The 14,703-nt window shown below is 42.0% G+C and overlaps 1 protein-coding gene across 1 annotated transcript in view; it reads right to left on the reverse strand.

The window, feature by feature from the left end:
* SMS (spermine synthase) overlaps positions 1 to 14,703 on the reverse strand; it is a 324,565-nt gene that overhangs the window by 64,361 nt on the left and 245,501 nt on the right. Inside the window, exon 10 of the mRNA XM_082245818.1 lies at positions 1,465 to 1,580. Coding sequence (XP_082101944.1) covers positions 1,465 to 1,580 — 116 coding nt within the window. The remainder of the gene's footprint in view (positions 1 to 1,464; positions 1,581 to 14,703) is intronic.

Here is a 14,703-nt window from a genome sequence, read left to right on the forward strand (position 1 = left end):
CAGGTGGGAAGATGTGCTCCAAAGACTCCATGATTTACCAGGGGAACCCCGCAAAAAGTGTAAAACACTGCAAAGGGACAAACCCCACCACGCTTCCACCACCTGGTCGCCAGGCACAAGTACCAAGCGATCCCCAGCAAAGAGGGAGAGGACCCCACCAGAAACAGGCACCTGCAGCCACCAGGATAATCTGCACTATGCTTGTGGGGATCAGGAAGTGAAAGGATCCAGGAGTCAGCGTCAGGGGATGAGGAGGGACTCCAACCACCGAAATTGCCGCCCACAGGGCTCCACTGTTATGGCCCCTGCTATTTTCAATGTAAAACCACAGCAAAGTGGCCGCGGGACTACACAAACATGGCTGCCCTGTATATAAACACACAGGCTACAACAAAATGACGGCCCCCACACAGCACCACGAGGCTTAAAGGGATCCAGGAAGGAACCCTGGTCTCAAGGACAGATCCAGGTAGGACGGGGGGCCCTGTCAGGAGCCCCCACCAGGTACACTCCCCCTGCACAGTTGATTGTCCGGTCCCTGGTGGCACACCCCCCCCCTCGGCCCCCCATCACCAGCTAGCGCCCTGCCCCCACCCCAGGAAGTGGATCAGACCACCCAAACAGCCCCTAGCATTGTGGAAAGGGGGGTAGGATGTGGGACACTGGAAAGGGGGGGTGCCTGATGGGAAAGAAGGAAACCTGGGGGGGTCCGACCGTCCCAAGCAGGGGCCCACGTCCACCCCAAAACCCTCCAGGGGGAGAAGGGGGGCAGCTACTCACCATACCAAGAACAGGGCTGGAACCTCTCCAGACAGAACCCCTTTCCATTGAAATGGGGGGGGGGCTGTCAGCCAGGAGGAAAGCTGAGACTCAGGCGTTTAACTCGCAGGCCAGCCCCCCGTCCAATGGGGCTATGTCACAGCTAACCTAGCGCGGAGATGAGGTATGTGCGTGCTCGCTGGCCAGACTGGGGTGACCACTAGATCTAGACTATCCAGCCCGTCGCCCAGTCCGGCAGTTAATTGTAAATCTCACAGGAAAAATCCAGGAGAAAAACAATTTCTATCTAAAAAGAAAAAAAATTGCCAGGACCAAAGATCCCAGCAAGGGACTAGGTCCTTTCTCCTGACTAGGCAAAAACAAAAAAAACTGAGTGCCTATAGCAGAGAGAGGGAGTATACCCCCATGGGACTGCCAATTGGTGTAGCCAGATTTTTTCTTTCTGCCTAGTGTCCTACTCCTGTAGGGGCAGTAGAATCCAATGGTTAAGAATATCAGGAGCTGTGTCCGTCAATGAACGAAATAAATGATCTTTTCAATGATATTATCATTTTTTGAGACGCACCTGTATATTGTATGTTAGACATTTTACTTTTCTACAACTGTATACACAGTGTTGTCTGCACAGGCATTTTCTGCTATCTCAAAGTCTGCCTTTTCTAATGCTTTGTGTAGAAAGGATACAGTTCCATGTAGGAGGGGACACACACTATTTCCTTAGAAAACCCCACAGGACAATAAAGCATTCTCAGCTGTTCTTCATAAAGTGTTAGAGCCTCAGTCAGGTTTACACAGTTTCCCTGTAGGAGGAAGCAGACAAGAAAGCAATGGTAAATGTAATGCTTATTAAATTGTAAATTATAGCTTTGTACAGAAAACTAAGAAAAAGTAATTTATGGTAAAAGCTGTCTGTGAATCATGGCTGAAGACTTACTAAACTGCAGTTTTATTTTTTTCTCATAATGAAAGGCAGGAAAACTAGATAATTAACCCAAAATGGAATGCAGATTTCTATATTGTCAGTGATTTAGACTTTAAAACCTCTCCAACCTGAAATGGTTCGCACAATAACACACTCTGACGTAGAACAATTAGGAAGGTGGATGTAAACTCTAACCGGTAATTCCTCATATTTACACCCTTTTGGCCTGTTAAATATACCATTGAAAGAGTTTTGTTATATATGTGTGCAGAAGTACCAGAAATACAATAAGCATGTAACTTTCTGTGTCTGTTGGCCCTTCTTGAAATCCACTTAGCTTGTAACCTCCTGTGTTCTATACTTATTCTGACTGTTATCAGTTCTCTACGTGGACTACAAAACACATACGAATTATGCTTTGGAGAGTGGGGGTTTTCTGTAGTTATCAACAATTCCTGTCCTAAGGCAACAACAGTGCTCCCCCCATAGTTACAGTACACTGAGTGTTTTCACCCTCGGACACGAAGTGCCACTGGCAGTATCACTAGGTGAAAATTAAGAAAAATAAAGCCTGATAAAAACCACCAAATGTACGGACTAGTAAACTGCAATATAATTGTGATATTGTGTTTTGTTGCATACCATACAATAAATGAATAACAAAAAAGTCAAAGAACAGTTCAACAACTTTGAAGTTTTCTGTGATATTTCTGGTGTAGATGGCCCACATAAAAGTAAAAGAATGCACAAAATATGCTATCTGTTACAAGACCGAGGTGTCATTGGATCAAAGAAGGGAAGCATACAATGTATCCTTAGAAAGGTCCTAAAATATGAAACTAGATGTAGGTAGTCGAGCAGACCTAGCAGGTACATGTTGACTCATCAGTCCAGAGCACCTGCTGTCATTTTTTCTGCACCCAATTTCCTATATTTTCGTGTATATTTCACGGAAACAAGGCTAAGTGAATTAACTATGCATAAAAACAGAAACTAGGGTACAGACAAATGTCAGAATTTGAAATATTTAGCTGTAGCAAAAGGTCGTTTGCTGTAGAAGGTCCGTAGAGAGGTACAATAATGAGTGTCTACAGGCAACAGTGAAGCATGGTGGAAGTTCCTTGCATGATTGGGGCTACATTTCTACAAATGGAGTTTGTACAGCCAATTTCATTAAGAACTATCTTCAACGTAAAAAAGAACAAGGTGTCCTGCAAGCAGGGGCGTACATACAGGGGTCTCAACTGCGACCTGGCCCCATGCTCCAGAGAGCCCGGTGGCTCCCTTGTACACTTGGATAGGACAACGGCGGCATGTAGAGGAACTGATCTCTCTATGTAGCTGCAGGAGGGAAATGGAGGGCATCAGTTCCTCCACATGCCGCTCCTGCCACCTCCCTATCCCTGTCCTGCTGCTCCGGGCCCTATGTGCTTCCCTGGACCCCCACATCGCTGCTGAGTTTCCACCTCCTGCCAGCTGTGAGTGGATCTCTCAGGATGGAGAGCAGGAAAGGAGTCAGTAAATCTTTAATTTGCAGGCCCTTTCTTGTCCAAATCAGTAGAGTCCATGATCGGTACCGATCATGGACTGTTTTTTTTTTTTTTTTATTCATTCATAGCTGCGGCATAGTAAATGGTGTTCCAGTTAAGCCTCTGCCTGGAGGTATCAGTTTTGCCCACACAGAGCCCTGATCTCAACTCGAGTCTGTCTGGATTTGAGGCAGCCTACATCCTCAGCAGATCGGTGATTAGTTCTCTAAGATGTTTGGAACAACCTACCTGCCAAGTTCCTTCAAAACTATGTGCACAAGCACTGCATGTACCTCGAAGAATTGATACAGATTTGAAGGCAAGGGGTGGTCACGCCATATATTGATTTCGTTTGGATTTCTCTTCTGTTCACTTACTTTCTATTTTGTTAATTGATACAAAAAAAAAAAAATAAGCTAACAACACTCCTATTTCTGAAAAAAATCTTAGTTTACAGCATTGTTTCACATCTGCCTCCATCTTGTGCATGGTACTATATTCCCCAGTTTTCATTTGGGTTATAATTAACCATTTACAATTCTACTAATCTTTTCAAAAGATTGTTATGTCTTATTCCAGTGACACAATAGGAAAGGAATGAGATTCTCATTCACAGGAAAAAAAAAACATATAAACCCTTCCCTATTCTATCCAAAACTTTTTTTCTTGCTTGAGATCCATTCACGATGTATACAAACGTTGGTGGTATATATTAAGGAGCCATAATTTACTTGTTTCTCAGAAGCCTTAATGAGATCTCATTTGGCTGGCAGCATGTAAACACTACAGATCTGCTCATTTACCTTTCATATTAACTCTAAACTCACTAAAATAGGATAGGGCCTCTTTGCAGTACATGAAGAAACCATCATTTATCACAACAGCTGTCTTGTAGTCTACAGATGTCACCTGAACAGATGTTACCCAGGACCCTAATGTACATCTCACCCAAGACTATGCTAACTCACACTTTCAGTGAAAGCACATTTTTTTTTCTAATAACGGTTTAAAAACTGCACGTTATTAATCATATCCTCCAGTTAATGATTTGCTAATTGTTGGTATTTATTTTTCTGCTGACATATAGCTGAAGAACAGTTTCTCTGTGGAATTTTGCTGTGACAGAAAGTTACAAAGTTTTGCTGACTCCCTGCCAAGACAGCTGTAAGAAATGAGTCTGTTAAGGGAGATAATATACGATAGCAAAAACCCAATACTCAGTGATCTGAAAGTTAAGTTTGGCATTCAGTAGGAATTATCTAAAATGTGAGCCATGGGTGACCCAGTCAGCACTGATTGGCTTGACAAACATCTGATTAAAAAAATTAGAGCCAGGTGGAAAACGGTCACCGGAACAGTGATTGGATCCTATCAAATACAGTCACAACAGTCAGCAGTGGAGATTCCTCAATCCACACTGTTTAGTGTGGATGAAGAAATCTATTCAAGTGTAGCTAGACTTCATATAGTTACTGGGAAGGAAACCTGTCTTCACATGTGATAACCGCAAGTCATGGTAAAGACACATGCCAAAGTGAAAGCAGTATTAAACCCAAAAGTAAACATTATATTGCAGCTTATCTATTCTAAGATGCAGTGGCTGCATTTGTTTTTTTTTTCTAGGCTTTCTTCCTTTTTTTCAACTGGTGATTCAGCCAGTAGGTCTGTTTTTAAACAGAACAAACTCTCCAGCAAATGTAGCAGTTACAATGTTGAGACAAACCATTTACCACTGACAGGGATGCTTACAATGATCCGCTTTTATTTATTCACATAAAATGTTTATTCAAAAAACAAAAAGAAAACTGTTGCTGTGACTGCTTGTGTAACTGCAGTGTGAGTTGGAGTTTGGCTTTAATTTGTTAGTATATCTAAATCTGCTAGTACATCTAACACTCCCCTCCTCCCAGACTGACAATGCTGCTGTCCAAAGGTGCCCCTGTGCTCCTTCATCCAGAGTGGAGACCCTAATATAGGAGGGGAGGTAGGTTACTGGCTAGATCACCAGGTGAAAACAGAAAGGGGAAAAAGGCTAAAAAAAAAATACAACAGTTCGGCATACCCAATGCAAATGTATAAAAAACCTTTGGATTTAGTTATTTTGCTGTAGATATATATATATATGGTAACAAACCACCCTAGGCACATCTGCCTACATTTCATCGAAACACCAGTGGTGGGACTTCCCCATTATGATGTATACAAAAATTTGCATTCATGTCCACTCAGTTTCTGCAGTTCTGGCAGTGGGGAGTAAACTCTCCCGTCCGTTTACACCTGGCTACCTCAGATTCAAAGTCTTTTCCCAGTTTTGTTTTAGTGGGCCTGATTGGACCTGGAGGTAGTACCCCCCTGTTCATAGGGATGAATAGACCTTACGATCAGGTCTGCCTAAAAAAACTGACAGGTGGACCTGATTGGAAGACTCATCTGAAAGGGGACTAAGACGCACAGACCATCTTCCTCAGCAGGCTAGAGATTAGTGGCGAGCAGATTCTACAGCTAAAGGCCCGTACACACGTACCGATTGTCGGCCGAAACTGTTCGGCCGATTTTCGGCTTGTTAGTATGATGCTTCCGACAGCCGACAGCGCACTTTCGGCCGAACAGAATCTGTCATGCAAGCATTAAAATTTTTGTATGCCGACACCAGAACGGCTGATTGTTCGCCAGTCAGTACAGAATTCGGCCGACAGACAGCAGATTTGCAAGACTGGGCATGCTCAGAAAAGAAAAAAGACCAGGAAAGTTAACCATCACATGACATCACTTCTGCAGTCGGCTGTTGTTGGCCGACAAAATTCGTGTGCAGTCTTTTGCAGTTTTCAACAGACAAGACAGCCCTCAGACAAAAGACGGCCGACGATCGGTACGTGTGTACGGGGTTTTACAGTAGATGTGAACCAAATCACTAAAATCTCATACAATTTCCAACATAATAAGCTGTGTTGAAACACAATGCCTTAGCATGGTCCACTGCTGTCACCAACAGAAAACTGGCTCCAAGAAATGACATAGAAACTGTTGCCAATCAGAGGAAGTGTCCAAAAGGGGCTGGAGGAGATCAGTAGCACTAAGGAAAGTAAAACAGGATGAAAAAATGGTGAAAATATTTCCTAACAAAAATGCATGGCAAATGTGTATGATACACAGTGCTTTAGTAAAAGAATGGTTATACAGTTAGGGTTTACATCTACTTTAAAGCAGATCATACATGATTTGATTTCTTTTGTTCAACCAGAAAACTGAATGGAAGAAAATTAATCGATTCTTCCATCCACACACTTGAGATGGGAAAATCTCTCCTGCTGAGCTATTGTATTCAGACAGCGGGAGGACTCATCAGCACCTCCAGCTATAACTGATGGCACTGATCAAGTAAACATTTTCAACAGGCTGGTTGTACTGAAGTCGAATGACTTCTTTACAACTAGCCTGCCCACAGATGGATCATAATTCAGCTGGTCCCTGCTGAACTGGCCGAATTTCAATCTATCTATCTATGGCTGGCTTAAGAACCTACAGCATCAAAACAAAGGACTAAGACCCACACAGGCCAGGTGGAACTACAAAGGCTTCTTCTGCATACAAGGTAGTGTTATAATGAAAACCATACCATCATTGGGTTTTTTTTCCAGAATCTCTATTTTTTGCTAAAGTGCTCTTTCTTGTACACTAGGTCATTTCATAAATAAACTTTAATCATGATTTACTGTTAGTTTATACAATCTAACCTTTACTTACACACTGATTACATTTTCCCTTTAGTATTGCCCATGTTTAATATTCAAGTTGTTTACATTCATGTGTTATTATAGTGCTTCCTGCAAATATATGGTTCCCTACACGTCATTATTCCAGATTAGGCATGATTGAACGCAGTTGTCTAATTACAGTGCTGGCTTCTGCCTGGGATAATTACATGTTGAAAATGCAGCACAGCACCTAAATATCTGAAGAATTCTCTATACAATCAAATATAAGGCTAGTATTTCTGTGGAAGCATTTAAAAGCTAGTCATTGAATATGAATAGGCCATTGACTGGATGTAAATTCCTTAAATAAACAGATTATTCTTTATGTACAGAAATAAGCTTTGCAAAGGAGCTCTGGCTTCACAATATTACTCAGCCATTGACAGGATAAAATATATATATTAGAACATTACAAATACCTTGTGCTATTTGGCAAAATCGAGCACCAGAATAAAAGCCAGTAAAACAAACTGTGAATGTGTTTATTAGATATGACTTTGTAATATATGTGTGCAACGGTAACACAAGAATCTTAAGTTACTATGTTGGGAGTATTCTTCCAAAAGACAGTATACAGTAATTCCAAAGTCTTATACTGGGACCGGTCTGTTTTCCAGCATATTGTGAGGCTACACTCTCTAATGCATCAAAGTTCCAATACTTCAATACAACATATTGGCGGAAACACTTTTGTGGTGGTATGGGTGCATTAGAAAGACTTGTGGGGGCGTGGCCGGTTGCGGGGATGTGAGCAGGGGCGCCTAGGTACTCCAGTGACACAGCTCTGATTACATTGATCTGGGAAACACAGCAAGCCCATAACCTGCTTTTTTTCTGACTGCTGACAGCCCGCTGCAATTGCTGATATGGTGAAGACCAGGAAAGGCACGTCTAAACCTCCAGGGGACCGTTCTCCTTGGCCTTCTCCCAGCAGCTACAGAGATGGCAGCAGCCCAGTGGCTCCATGTGCTCTCCCCCAGTGAGAGAAGCACAAGAAGATGGGTGTGAGTGAAACTGCTAAAATAAAAACCTGCAGCCCTGAAACCTAAGCACCCCCAACGCTATCAAGAAACACTTTGCAGGCACCCCAACCCCTCCTTCATCCACTGAAGAGGAAGTTGAGATTGCCCTATGCACACAAGACAGGCATGGGGTAGGAGGGGGGCGGCCATCGTAACACTCAGGGTCATGCTGCTGCATCCCCTGAGGAGTCTGTTGGTTCTCCCTCACCACAACCATCAGTGATTGAACTCACCCATAAACATGTCATGGAAGGCATCCATACTTGCCAAACTGCCCTTACTATGCAGATGGATTCAGTTAAAGTGGACCCATCATTCCTCAAACATGATATGCAAAAAATTGGGGGCAGGATGACCGCTGCCGAACAACGCATTAGTGTCATCTGCAAACACATATTATTGATTTTAGCAAACTCCTGGATATAGTCCCTTATCATCCCCTCCAGAAGTTTACATACTATTGATGTCAGGCTGACTGGCCTATAATTACCCAGGATATACCTCTGCCCTTTTTTGAATATTGGTATCACGTAAGCTTTTCTCCAGTCACCTCCTTACAACAGTCTGCTGTTGATCATTCTGCTAAATTGAATGATCTTGAGGACAGGCCAGGCCACAACAATATATACTTAATCAGTTTCTCAGAGGGGTCGGAAAGGCAAGGATCCAGAAAGCTTTACAGAGACCTGGCTTAAATCAGCTATGCCAGCGGATACTTTTTCTGCTCTTTTTACTATTAAAAGGGCACATTGCATTCCGTTACGTCTGTTGCCATCTGGGGCGCCACCAAGACCTTGTCTCATGAAACTCCTGCATTTCAGGGATACGGAACAATTACGATTACAAATATGAGCAGCTCATACCTTAGGTGCCCTGACATATAACCGGAACAATATTTCCATTTCCCCAGATTTTTCTGCTGTCACACAGAAACAATGGGCTGTCTACGCTGCGGTTAAGAAATGGCTGCATGATAAGAATTTGGCCTATACTATGCTTTATCCAATCAAGTTGTGCGCCTTTAATGGTGGCAAAGTGCAGTTCTTCACTTCACCTACGGTTGCCTCCATGTGGCTGGATAACCTCCCTCGATGTCTGTGTTTACATTGCCTGAGTTTGTATTACAGAGACCTAGTTGATGATCACTATACATTTAGGTCCATAAATATTGGGACATTGACAAAATTCTAATCTTTTTGGCTCAATACACCACCACAATGGATTTGAAATGAAACAAACAAGATGTGCTTTAACTGCAGACTTTCAGCTTTAATTTGAGGGTATTTACATCCAAATCAGGTGAAAGGTGTAGGAATTACAACAGTTTGTATATGTGCCTCCCACTTTTTAAGGGACCAAAAGTAATGGGACAATTGGCTGCTCAGCTGTTCCATGGCCAGGTGTGTTATTCCCTCATTATCCCTTTTACAAGGAGCAGATAAAAGGTCCAGAGTTAATTTCAAGTGTACTATTTGCATTTGAAATCTGTTGCTGTCAACTCTCAATATGAGATCCAAAGAGCTGTCACTATCAGTGAAGCAAGCCATCATTAGGCTGAAAAAACAAAACAAACCCATCAGAGAGATAGCAAAAACATTAGGTGTGGCCAAATCAACTGTTTGGAGCATCCTTAAAAAGAAAGAACGCACCAGTGAGCTCAGCAACACCAAAAGACCCGGAAGACCACGGAAAACAACTGTGGTGGATGACCGACGAATTCTTTCCCTGGTAAAGAAAACACCCTTCACAACAGTTGGCCAGATCAAGAACACTCTCCAGGAGGTAAGTGTATGTGTGTCAGTCAACAATCAAGAGAAGACTTCACCAGAGTGAATACAGAGGGTTCACCACAAGATGTAAACCATTGGTGAGCCTCAAAAACAGGAAGGCCAGATTACAGTTTGCCAAACAACATCTAAAAAAGCCTTCACAGTTCTGGAACAACATCCTATGGACAGATGAGACCAAGATCAACTTGTACCAGAGTGATGAGAAGAGAAGAGTATGGAGAAGGAAAGGAAATGCTTATGATCCAAAGCATACCACCTCATCAGTGAAGCATGGTGGTGGTAGTGTCATGGCGTGGGCATGTATGGCTGCCATAGGAACTGGTTCTCTTATATTTATTGATGATGTGACTGCTGACAAAAGCAGCAGGATGAATTATGAAGTGTTTTGGGCAATATTATCTGCTCATATTTAGCCAAATGCTTCAGAACTCATTGGACGGCACTTCACAGTGCAGATGGACAATGACCCGAAGCATACTGCGAAAGAAAGCAACCAAAGAGTTTTTTAAGGGAAAGAAGTGGAATGTTATGCAATGGCCAAGTCAATCACCTGACCTGAATCCGATTGAGCATGCATTTCACTTGCTGAAGACAAAACTGAAGGGAAAATGCCCCAAGAACAAGCAGGAACTGAAGACAGGTGCAGTAGAGGCCTGGCAGAGCATCACCAGGGATGAAACCCAGCATCTGGTGATGTCTATGCGTTCCAGACTTCAGGCTGTAATTGACTGCAAAGGATTTGCAACCAAGTATTAAAAAGTGAAAGTTTGATTTATGATTGTTAATCTGTCCCATTACTTTTGGTTCCTTAAAAAGTGGGAGGCACATATACAAACTGTTGTAATTCCTACACCGTTCACCTAATTTGGATGTAAATAGCCTCAAATTAAAGCTGAAAGCCTGCAGTTAAAGCACATCTTGTTTGTTTCATTTCAAATCCATTGTGGTGGTGTATAGAGCCAAAAATATTATAATTGTTATTTATGGACCTGACTGTATGTTTGTTTTTTATTTCCAGCTAAATACCTTGGCCCTACTGTATCATGCATATATGATCATATGTGCCACCGGTTCAGTGCTCTCTAATTTCAGAATGTCTCCTACATACTGTACCTTTATGTGAGAATTTAGTTTGTTCTGTAGTTTGGTTTGTTACGGTTTCTACTCAAGTATTTTTAGGGGGATGCCCCCTACTGGTTGTTCAAGTTTGGGTAAAAAGACCACTATGTTCTTCTATGTTGGGCTGGGAGGGAGGTTTGGGCATTTCAATTCCGGCATACCCTGTGTTTGGAGTTCATCTCACCTTTTCAGTCAATTTTTCTGGTGCAGGCTATGGGGGTGGTGCTGGAGGTTGGAGATATGGGGTGCGGGACATCTGCCCAATCTGTTATTATTCCTTTTTTGTCTTTTATGCATCTCACATTAGTGTCATTAAATGTTCCTGACAGTTTTGTTTCTCCCCTTTTTTTTTATATATATATATATACTTTTACAATCTCTTACACATTTGCAACTTTTGTTAAAGTGTTTAAGACACTATTATGGAGAATGTCCTACATATCTTTTGATATATCATTTTATAATTTTTGTACTCTGTTGTTGACTTTTTCTTCCTCGCAACAGTACTCCTGTGCGTTTCTTGTAATAGTTATACAGTTCCTCCTTTGCATTTGTCTACTGTATGTCTGACCTAGATTTTTCTCAACAAAACCCATTTTAGAAAAAAAGACGTGCACCTAATTCATAAAAGCCTTGCCACAGTTTGTTAATAGTTCTGACAAGTCCCACAGATTCAGGTGGTTCTTATGTGCGCCACTTTCACAAAGTGTAGCTACAGCAGTGACAATCTCAAAAAAAAAAAATTACCCCCATTTCAGAAATAAGGAAACTGAAATTAAATAAGATCCACTCTATGGTGGTGTACAGAGACAGGCCAGAGTGCTCAGAGTGAGACTACTTTGTGTATACTGCATGTCAGTAGTAAAGAGCAGGGCATGCCTCCAGTGCCACCCCTACCCCCATTTGACACTGTCTGCTAGTACGCTGTTAGTCACACAGCTTCATTGTCTGCTAGGGCACAGCTGACCACCAATGTTCTACCAACCAGTGATGTGGGGCTAAACATCATAGTATCAAGACTGTGCACACGCTGGTAGCTATGGGATCTGCCCACTGCAGTCCGCTATCAATCACAAGAAATAGTATGCAGTCCCATCTCTTATATTACTTATTGTGTTTTCTTTGTAAGCTGCTCTCCTGCTTGGCTTGTAAAGTACCTTTATTTTTGTTGAATTGTTGCATATATTCAATAAATGAAACATAAAAAAACAGGCATGTAAAACAGCAAACAAAGGCCAAACTGTCTTGCACTTCCTGTCCAGTAAAGGGCAATAATGGTATTTTACTTGCACCATGACTTGTGCCTAATTCTCCTACATGTCCTCTGCATTGTGATGGTGGTTATTTTCTCTGGGCAAAGAGATCAAATTTGAGATCTTTTGTAGCCAGAGGACACATGAGATTCCTTTCAGATTTAGATTAGAAAAGATTGCCAGCTTGGCCAGGTCACTTTCACTAATTTGCTAGCCATATAACAGGGTTTAAAGCTCTTGTACAGCCATATTTTGGTGTGAATGCTGTATTTGTATCAACTTCCAAATCTCATTCAAAGTTTTCATGACATCTCGCACTTTCCTAACCCAACTTTTTTTGACCTCTTCAGAGCAGCTATCATTTTAGCCTTTAAAGTCAAAGTAGATGAAAGCATCTCTGGCATTGGCCTTTATAATCTGACATTTAAAGCCTGGTAAACATTCTATGCATTTTGTCTGGAGTCAGGCATTAAATAAACATTACTGTTTAAAGCTGAACTGGAGCATTACCTTGCACAATTGTACCGACTCCTCTCCTGTACTGAAATTGCTTAGTCTGAAATTACTGCAAGCGTGTACAGCCACGATCTGCATGATCTTAGATGTACAGAGACCCAGCGAAGATATCAACGAGACTATAATAAGGTATGTAATGAAATTAGAAAGGTTTTATAAAAAATGTAATTAGCTCCCTGATGGGAAAGGGTTAGTACTACAAAAAAAAAGGCAAATAAAACTTCTGCTTAGATAGTGTACTTTGCAAGATGTATATATAATTAACCACTTAAGGACCAAGCCTATTTCAGACACATGTTGTCTACAAGTTAAAATCAGCATTTTTTGCTAAAAAATGACTTAGAATCCCCAAACAATATATATAAATATTTTTAGCAAAGACTCTGGTGAATAAAGTGGTGGTCGTTGAAATATTTTTGTCACATGGTATTTGCGTAGCGGTCTTTCAAACGCATTTTTTTTTTTAAAAATACATTTCACTGAATTTAAAAAAAAATCGAAACAGTAAGTTAGCCTAATTTTTTTGTATATTGTAAAAGGTGATGTCATGCCGAGTAAACAGATAGCTAACATGTTACGGTTTAAAACTGCGCACACTCGTGGAATGGCGACAAACTACGGTACTTAAAAATCTCCATAGGCGACGCTTTAACATTTTTTAACAGTTACCAGTTTAGAGTTACAGAGGAGGTCTTTTGCTTGAATTATTGCTCTCGCTACGACAATCATGGCGATACCTCACATGTGTGATTTGAACACCATTTTCGTTTGCTGGCTTACGTATGCATTTTCTTTGGTGCACGGGGGAGCTTTAAAAAATTTTTTTTTCTATTTTATTTTTTATTTTTAACACTAAAAAAAAAAAAATCTGATCACTTTAATTGCTGAGACAGTAATAGGCAGTGACAGGTACTCTTTATAGAGGCAACTGGGGTCTAAAAAAAACCTCCACTGCACTTCAAAGTATTGAATACTGTCAGTTTTTTAAATTGGCGCCGTTGGCAGCTGAGTAAACCAGCTGTGAGGTTGTGATGAATGAATCTGGCTTCATTCAAGAATCTAACCAGCCAGGGGAAGGGCCGGCTGGCTGCTCGGATCTTCCGGTGGGGCGATAGAACCGTGCAGATTGGCGCGGGGGGGGGGGGGGGGGGGGGTGGGACGGGACAAACACACACACACACGTCCCCTCCTGCCCCACTGGGATACTTGCTGCATTGGTTGTTATCATCAGAAAGCTGACCGCTGGCTCTTAAGCATGGTGCCAGGTTGATGCCTGCAGCTGCATCAGCCCGGTACAACCACTTCTTAAAGCCGACGTAAAGGTACATCGGTTTGTGGGAAGTGGTCAAAGGGATTGTAAAATCTCAAGGTTTTACACCTTATTGCATTCTATGTATTAAATTGAAAAACCTTCTTTGTTAAAGCTGCTCCCAGAGCCCCCCCCCCCCCTTTTTTCTTACCTGAGCCCACCAGTTCCAGCGATGTGCACTAGCCCAGTGGCTCCAGCTGCTGTCTCTGTCTTCATTGGTTAGATTGATAGAAGCAGGAGCCATTGGCTTCCGCTGCTGTCCAGCTAATCCAGTGACACGGGAGCGGGGGACGGGGCCGAGTCCTGCTGTCTGTGTCAATAGAGAGCGCAACCGCACGGGTTGCCCGGCGGGGCACCCCAGAAGAGGTGTTCGAGGCTGCTCTGGGCAAAACCCTTGCACAGAGCAGGTAAGTATAACATGTTTGTTTGTTTTTATTAAAAAAAATCTGAACCTTTACAACCCCTTTAAATATTTACAACAAACTTATCTTCCCAAAAAGTGCCCAAAGGGAAAAACAAAAACCAAATGGAGATATTTTAGGAAGAGACAGAAGGATGCCAATGCTGCTAACGTCACTTTATTCCCTGTCTTGATTTTACTTGTGTTAATCATTAGTCATGACATAACGTTTGTGCAGCTATGGACTGCTCTACCAAAACCCCATATTTCAGAATTGATATAAGAGCACTCAATAAATATAGCCCTAA

This window comes from Pelophylax lessonae, assembly GCF_965119305.1.
Source record: "Pelophylax lessonae genome assembly, chromosome: 2".
Lineage (NCBI taxonomy): Eukaryota > Metazoa > Chordata > Amphibia > Anura > Ranidae > Pelophylax > Pelophylax lessonae.